The 9,044-nt window shown below is 31.6% G+C and overlaps 1 protein-coding gene across 1 annotated transcript in view; it reads right to left on the bottom strand.

Moving 5' to 3' along the window:
- Positions 1-758: 758 nt before the first annotated feature.
- Positions 759-9,044, bottom strand: part of LOC110024717 (delta-aminolevulinic acid dehydratase, chloroplastic-like) — a gene marked incomplete at its 5' end in the record, with an annotated part of 46,139 nt that continues 37,853 nt past the window's right edge. The window contains 1 exon segment of the mRNA XM_020724843.1: positions 759-1,113. Coding sequence (XP_020580502.1) covers positions 937-1,113 — 177 coding nt within the window. The 3' untranslated portion in view covers positions 759-936.

The following is a 9,044-nucleotide window of genomic DNA, read 5'->3' as shown; positions in this document are numbered from 1 at the left end:
GCTTGATGAAACTATTTGGGATCAATTTTATGAATCTTGTTTTATATTCTTTCCAGCAAAATCTTAGTCAACATGTGTTCAAGATATGCTGCCTTACCAATATTATCTTAAGATTATACCTCGACATTAACTTTATGTAGCTGCAGATTGACATGTTTTCTTTACCATGTTCTGCATATCCAAACCCCCAAATTATAATTTTTAACGTCTTATATGTACTAGACATCACTTCCACCATAACTATAAAATCTAGGGGTATTTACATACATACCACTCAATTCTCATGCATAAACTTTACTTTATTTGCATTTATACCATCCAAATCTCTCATATCACATCAAAACTACCACTATTTAATTTCTAAAAAGTGAAACACATTTTCATTCATAGGAATAATGACCGACATGTAAAAATTGAAGTTTAGGTGTTTGACTTGTAAATACATGAGTATTGAGTGGTAGGTATGTAAATCTTCCTAATATTTATCCTTCTTGATTTTTCCAGACAAACATCTTAATAGACTGACTTATTTTCTTCATCCCTAGTCAATTTATCCATGAATTTTCACAGTTCGACACTAAGTTTCATACAATATAGGTGAGACTTAATCCCACTACTGAGTAAACTTGAAGGACTAAAAGAAAGCATCATCATTTCAGATCCTTTCATCTTGTAAGGATGGCAGAACATTATCTACAGTCTTAACAGCTGCGAGTGCTCAACAAAATAGAGCATGGCTGGCACACACTTTGGAACTGTGCATGATTTTGAATATTGTAGACTATTTCACAAAGGAATGTAACAAACTTAAATATATTAAATTCATATTTAAATATTGAAAAAAAAGAAAAAAAAATTCACAGAGAGATACAAAGAGAACAAAACATAAAAATAAATTAAATAAAATTTAGAAAACAAAACTCAAGCTTGAAGATGCTAAAAGCCGGGTTGTTTACCCCCAGCGAGAACAGTAGCTGCCTGACGAGCAAAGTATGTCAAGATAATATCTGCGCCAGCCCTTCTAAGGCACAGCAGAGATTCCATCATCACCTTTTCTTCATCGACCATTTTAAGAACACCACCAGCTTTGATCATTGAATATTCACCAGAAACCTTGAAAAATAAAATATAAGATGCGTCAAAAGGCTTACAGTATGAAATGTAGAGTGTCAAACATATTAAATAAAATTTAATTATTTATTATGCTAAATTAGATAAATGATTATAATTTTAATAAAATATTGTTAAAATAAATCATGGTTTAAATATATTGACTAATTAAATAATATTCATTACTGATAAAGTGGATTAAGCAAAAAATTCAATAAAAGAGTACAAAAATTACAACAAGCCTTTTTCTACAAAGTTGGGTCGGCTACATGAAATCTTTTTCTCCATTATGTCGTATTGAGTGTCATATTTTCATTTAATTCTTATAAATTAAAATCGCTTTTACATGTCCAAGTCCTTTTTAGACCTATCCCTACCTTTCTTAACACAAGTCAAATTTAAAACATCTGTTCTCTTAACCGGGACATCAAATGGTCGACATTTTACATGACCAAAACATCTAAGCTAGCATTTTCTAATCTTGTTTGTCACCGGAGCTACATTCCAACCCATTCACAAATATATTCATTTCGCATTTTGTCTTTAAGTGTAAAGACACTCATCCACCTAAAGTATCCTCATCTTAGCATCACTCAACTTAATTTTATGATCCTCCTTTACAGGTCAACATTTTCCATCATAAGCATTGCAACTTGAACTATACTAATAACATCCCCATCTATATCACCATCAATTTAAACAAGATCCAAGATATCTGGACCATTCACTCTTTTTTAATTACTTAATCACCAATTTTTACAACCCCGCCACTAGATCTACTACTAAAATTATATTCCATATATTTATTTTTAAATCTACTTGAAAGAAAGCCTTTAGATTCTAAAGTTGACCTTCAAAAATTATTTTTTTCCTGAACTCTCTCTCTCTCTAACATTATCCACAATAACGACATTGTTGGCGACAAGCATACATGGTCCATCCTCCTGGAAATGTCCAGTAAGAACATCCATGACTAGAGCAAAAAGATAGGGGCTTAAAAATGAAACCTACTATAATCCAACTGAAATAGAAAAATACTTGGTTAATCCTCATTGTGTTGGAACACTACTAACAACTCTAGTATACATATCTTTAATAACTAGAGCAAAAAAATAGGGGCTTAAAAATGAAACCTATTATAATCCAACTGAAATAGAAAAATACTTGATTAATCCTCATTGTGTTGGAACACTAGTAAAAACTCTAGTATACATATCTTTAATGACTTGAATATAAGTAATATCAACACATTTATTTCTAGAACTCTCCAAAGCACTTCTCTAGGAACCTTATCATAAGTTTTTCCCTAAATCAACAAAGATCCTCCTTGTTCTCTCAACAATTCTCCATCAAACCTATCAATGAATGTATAGCTTCCATAGTAGACTTGCCCGACATGAATTCAATTTGATTCTGAAAAATTTTTGTATTAAGTTGTAACACATGATTAATTATTTTCTCCCATAACTTTAATATATGATAGAATAACTTAGTCTATAATTTGCACCCTCTTGTGCATCCCCTTTATTCTTAAAAATATAAATGAACAGGTTTTTTCCACTCATCAAACATCTTTTTAGTTTTTATAATAATATTAAAAAGTTTAGTAAGTCAAGTAATCTTCAGATTTCATAAACATTTCCAAATTTTTATTAGAATAATAACAGGTAATATGACTTTTTCACACAACATTTTCTTTAAAGTCTCCTCAACTAATGTTTTATTAATGCGACATGAAAATAAAAAACTTTATTTTTACTTATGATATTAAGATAACTAAAATCAATTGTACTTTCAGAATCCTTAATGAAAAGTTTATCAACTACCAAACTATGTTGAATATCCTCATCTAAGAAAATGTACTATTTGATTTTCATCTTTAACACATTTTACATGATTAAATAATTATTTTTCTTATCTCCTTGCTTGACGAGTTCATACATATATATTTCACCAACTTTAATATCTAATTTATTATAAATATCATTAAAAATATAATTCTTAACATGACAAATTATTCTCTTAGACTTCATACGAGTCACTTTATACTTTTGCTAATTATCCAAGCTTTTACATCTAAACCAACTTTTATAACAAAACTTCTTATTTTTTATCTTTTTTGCATATTATTATTCCACTACTAAAAATTTTATTTGCAAGTGTTTTCCTTTTGATTCCCTTAAAATATATTGTACAACTTACTTAACAGTACTTATTACTTTAGACCACATAGCATTAGCTTCTTCATGAATAATTCAAATCTTAAGATCATAAAATTTATTTATGTCTTTCAAGTGTCATAATCCAATTCTATGACAATATTTTCTAGTATTTTTCACCTTCCAACTTTTCATCTTAAGATTCAAAACTAATAATTGATGTTGGAAACTTCAATTTTCACTTAGAATGACCTTACAATCTTTACAATCTCGACGATCCATTTTTCTCTAAAAAAAATAATCAATTTGTATTTATTAGATCTAATCTTGTAAGTGATAACAATCTAATATCTTTTCATAAATAAAGTACTAGCAATAACAAAATCATAAACTAAAACAAAATCCAATATAGCTCTATCTTCTTCATTAGTCACTCCAAAATCATAATCATCACAAATACTTTTAAAATCTTCTATCATTTTACCTCCAAATTTATTTAAATCTCCTCTAATAAAAATTCTTTCTTCAAGAGATATCTTTTGTATTAACTCTTCTAAGTCATACCAAAAATTTTCTTTTGAATATATATCCAAACCTACATAGAGAACATAAGCACTTATAACAATAAGAATATTAATATCAAAAAAATCTTTAAACGATAATTTTATCTCTAATTCTATTAATTTTTACAACATTATCCTTCAAATTCTTATCTATAATTACACATATATCATTTCTAATACGACTAATACCTAAATACCAAAATTAAAAACCTAAACTATCAACATCCTTAATTTAGTTTTTTTGAATGTATAAAATATTATCTTCCTATAAATCATAATATCTACTAATTTTATTAATTTAAATGTGAGATTTACTATACTTGAAGTTTTTATGCTAATATTAATTTCATGGACTAATTTCTATGCCCGCATACATCCATAATATGAGAATTCTTCCTTATTTACACTATACCTAAGTGTCTATGCAGCAACCCTTGCACACTTTTCAGTGTTTTCGAGCAATACAACACGTAGCTTCCAGGGGACACCCTAATATGTACACTAAGATTTAAGGAATTCATGTCAAATTCTCGGCAATTTTAACCTGTATGTCGACCACCTAATGCAACCATCCACTTCTCAATCTTGGAATTGGGAACTGACAAAGATAATTTTAATTTAATAAATGAGTAAAATGCCAAAATAGTCCCTTAATTATTAACATGAGGCTATTTTGATCCCAGACTTCATAAAAGCGTTAAATTAATCCCCAGGCTATTTTCATGAGAATTAAAATATTCATCAATGTGATCTATTTCAATCAATACTAAAAGAGTTTGAGGACTAAATTAATATTTTTATAAACTCTGAGACTAAAAGAACCCCTTGTAAAGAATTAAGGGACCATTTTGATGCTTTTCTCGTTAATAACTAGTTAGTGATGATGAATATGAATTTGATTAACTAGTCTTGAACAAGTTTTCAAAAGGATATTTAACACGATTATGGATTAAATACTAAATTATGCTAATAAACACTTGACAACTTCTCCATTTTCATTTCTAAACATGTTTTTAAAGCAAATAAATAGTATAAGCTTTCAAACAATTTTTCTTTGTATTTGGTAAAAAAAAGAGCAAAAAAATGCCCAAACATGCCTTAACCAAAAAAAAAAGTCCACATTTTAAAATCATTTCCTCTAAAAAAAATTATGTTGTATTATCCCAAATTACTGGAGTGATCCTAACAACTATGCACTTCTACATTCATCCCTGCTTTGCGTTGTTGATTTATTTTTATTCTATCAATTGATGTTTAGTTTTCAATAATAATAAACTATCAAAATTTCTATTGATTTAATAAAATCAATAAAGAATGGTTCTTAACTAAAAAGATTAAGATTTGCACTAACATCAAGATTGCACTCATGTGTGTGTGTGTGTGTGTTTACTTGATCATAGCCAAGCGCTTGAAATTTGTCTCACTGGTCTTATGATTAAGTCCCTACATGATATATCGTTTGAGCATATGCCTTCTAGACCCAATATGTAACAAAATGGTATGAAGACATATTAGATATTGATTTATATCAATCCACTCATAACTTTTTTTAAGTCGAGTAAATGGGGGTAGATTCCTCTAGTTTTTCTTGATCATTAATATATTTAATGATTTCATTTTTTCAATAGCCTATAAACTCAATATATTTACTAATATTTATGAAAAATAACAACTAAAAGATGAGGCGGTGTTATCACTGACACTTGTATCATACAAGGTTCAATATTGTGCATATGCTGTTAAGAAGAATGTGCATATGCTTACTACATAAATTGTATTATCATCAGCTGAGATTGGTGGTGTGAATCAGCTATATATCATGTTATCATTTAATGTGATAAAAGAAGAGTGAATTTTTGTATGCCTATTGTTGCACCATTTAGTTTTAAGGGTGCTAGAGGAGCCCAATGTCATGTTTGGTGAAAGCATTTAAAGTAAAAAAGGATGCTTGCCCCAAATTATGTTGGTTATTTTGCTAGATACCAACAAGGCGAAGTTTAGACAATGTATTTATAGTGCAAGAAATTTGCTAATGTGTTTCCTAAAGATTTGGGTGGCTTACAACCTGATCAAGAAATTGAGCTTGTCGTAGATCAAACTATGGATAGCACTCCAATTTCTAAGGATTTGTATCTTATGGAGATTATTAAACATTAGAAACGCAAGGTTCATTTATAGGACTTATTGACAAAGGATGTATTAGGCCTAATTTTTTCACTTTAAAAGCATAAATTTTGTTCATGAAGAAGAGAGCCAAATAATTAAATTATGCATAACTATAAAAAGATGAAAAACAGCAACACTTTTGTGATCTTCAGTTAGCTATTATAGAATATTTTTTTAAGGTCTCTTTGATTGTACTAAACCTTTGGTTAATGAACTCAAAAATCTATTAAATTTTTGTGGTCTTTCATGGAGTGAAATTCTAAAAACTTAATGATAACTCACAATCAACTCCTAGTCTCACCAATCTTTCAAGAGCGTGTGGATTATAGATCTATAATAATGAGCCACTCAGATCTGTCATGTATTTTAATGAAGCATGAGAATAATAGTCTATTTCCACTCAATGTAAATGAGAAGAACTATCATACCCATAACATTTCAACCGCAGCAACTCATAGTTTGAAGATTGAAAACTTTAATTTTATAGATTTTTCAAGAAAATTGTCATCCTTACAAGAGTTTAAAGTATATTTTCATTTAAAATGAACTAAAACTGAGACAGATGACAACTTGAGCTAATGAAGAACTATGACTTATAATCTTCAAATTATGTAACTGGAATTATCACTCAAGAATGCTAGTTAGGTGATAGTTAGGATGAATTGTGGAGACAGTGTTGCAAGAATCAGTAATTTACTATATGTATATATTCTCTTTCATGTTGAATACAGAGAGGTATTTATAAGTAATGTTTGAGATGAGCAGTTGATATTAATTCTAATTTTTAGGAGGGACAGTCTTGATTTTTCCCTTGCACGTGGTATGTTTTGGAGCACAGAGGTGCTTGATGTATAGAGAGGTACTCTCAAACTGAGGATTAAAGGGATTGAATATGAAGTTTGCTGCGAAGTTTGAGAAATCTTGTCGTGGAGAGATTTTTGGTAAGAAGATGTAATGTCTGGTCTTCTGCGTTGATGTGGCTGATTGTGATTGCCTTGGCCGCAATGTGATCGAGTGTGGCATGAAAATCGATCTCAATGTGATTGTTGCGACCGTGAAAGATTGCATTGTTGGCAATCGCTATTGCTAATGTGTTGTCACAAAAGATTGGATTGGGATATTGTTGTGGTGCTTCCAGATCTTGTAGAAGGCAGCGTAACTAGACCAATTCAGTTGTGGGAGCAGCTAGGGCCTTGTACTCTGCTTTTGTGGATGAATGAACTACAGTTTTTCGTTCTGGACTTTCCAGTGAATTGGTGATGGCGGCCAAGGAAAATGTTGATGCCGGTAGTAGATCGCCGATCAGAGTGGTCTCCTGCCCAATCTGGATCTGAGAATGTTCTTAGAGTTAGGTCACCTTTGGAGGGAGGTAGACCCTAGTTTAGGTTGCCAATTAGATAGTGTGGGACTCTTTTGATGAGGAGAAAGGAGAAAATGTTGATTGAGAGGATGATGCATGTATTGATAGATTTGATTTACAACAAAGGAAATGTCCGGTCATGTTAGAGTGAGGTGTTGTAGTGAGCCAGCAATTTTGTGGTGTTGGATTGGGGAATGGTTGTAGAATGCTATGAGTCTGAGGTATATTTGAAGGATATGGGGCTGGATACAACCTTGAAGTTGTCATGCTAGCAGTTTGAAGTAATTCAGTGTAGGGAGATTGTTGTAAGAATAGGCGAGCGTGTAAATTGAATGCCTACTTTCAGTTAGAATTGATTGTGGAGGTTGTGAATAATTTGTTGTGTGAGGTGAGGGTCATTACCAGCGACGATGATGTCAACACAAATGAGAAGATAGATTTGTGTTGTGGCGGTTTTATAGAGCAAAAGGGAAGGTTCAATTGAGCTAGTGGTGAAGCGCCTTGCTGCTTGATGTATCCTGAGAATGTTGAATACCACTTTCATGGTGCTTGCTTGCGGCCATATATGGCTTTGCAGAGGAGACGAGTGTGATGTGAAAATTGTGAGTTTTTGAAACCCTACGTTTGTTCCATGTAGATTTTTTCATCTATGGAGCCATATAGGAATGCATTGGATATGTCTGACTAAATAGCTGTCCCTAGCAGCAACACTAATACTCATCCTTCTCCCTCTTTCTCTCTTTTTCTCACATCAATTCCTCTCTACCTCCTCATTCTCCCTGCCTCTAATCACTCATAGAAACTCCTTCATCTCAATCAAGTACATCAGAAGGGCAAATTCTACATGGAACTGCATACACAACAATGCCACCATCACTCAAATTTCAGATGTCGACATCAAGGCCCTAAAACCATGGAGAATTGCAATGAGAAGAGATGGAGTTGTATGAATCAGTAATTTAATGTGTATATATACTCTCTTCTGTGTTGAATACAGTGAGGTATTTATAAGTCCAATTTTAATTGAGTGGTTGATATTAATTCTGATTGTTTAGGAATGACGGTCTATATTTGTTCCTTGCAAGTGGTTTGTTTGAGAGCACATTGCTGTTGAGTTGTTGTGATGCTTGATGTATTCAGAAGTTAGTGCTCAAACTGGAATGATTTCTGCTTAAGATAACACCTCCATGATACAAATCTACCATCACAATTTTACATGCAACCAAGATGGAAGAAGTTAAATTGATCTAGCTAAGGGATCAAGCTTAGAATAGGTTGAAGCCCAAGTTTGTTATAAACCAAATAGGGGAATTGAGATTTAGAGATCAAATAAATGTTATAAATCAGAAAAGGGATTAAGCTTACAATAGGTTGAAGCCTGTCGGCACAAAAAAGAAGAGAAAAGGACTGTTGGGGGGTCGCCTGTAAGAAGCGATCGGCAGCCGGAATCGAAATCCCATCGCCCGCTTCGAGAGGACATTTTAATTTACGTATATATATATATAATTTTAGAAAAATATGAAATCAAACTGACCTCATATTTTTCGCAGTTTAAATGAAAGAGCGCTCTATCTCAAATCTTGTATCTATCCCGAGGGATAAACACAAGAATTGAGGATGAGACTCAATCAAATAAACTAAGAAATATATGACATCCGTTTGGTCTGCGAAACCGTTTTATTTGCC

This window comes from Phalaenopsis equestris, unplaced genomic scaffold, assembly GCF_001263595.1.
Source record: "Phalaenopsis equestris unplaced genomic scaffold, ASM126359v1 Scaffold000271, whole genome shotgun sequence".
Lineage (NCBI taxonomy): Eukaryota > Viridiplantae > Streptophyta > Magnoliopsida > Asparagales > Orchidaceae > Phalaenopsis > Phalaenopsis equestris.
The sequence above is the reverse complement of the archived record's forward strand: the minus strand, read 5'-3'. Positions and strand labels throughout refer to the sequence as shown.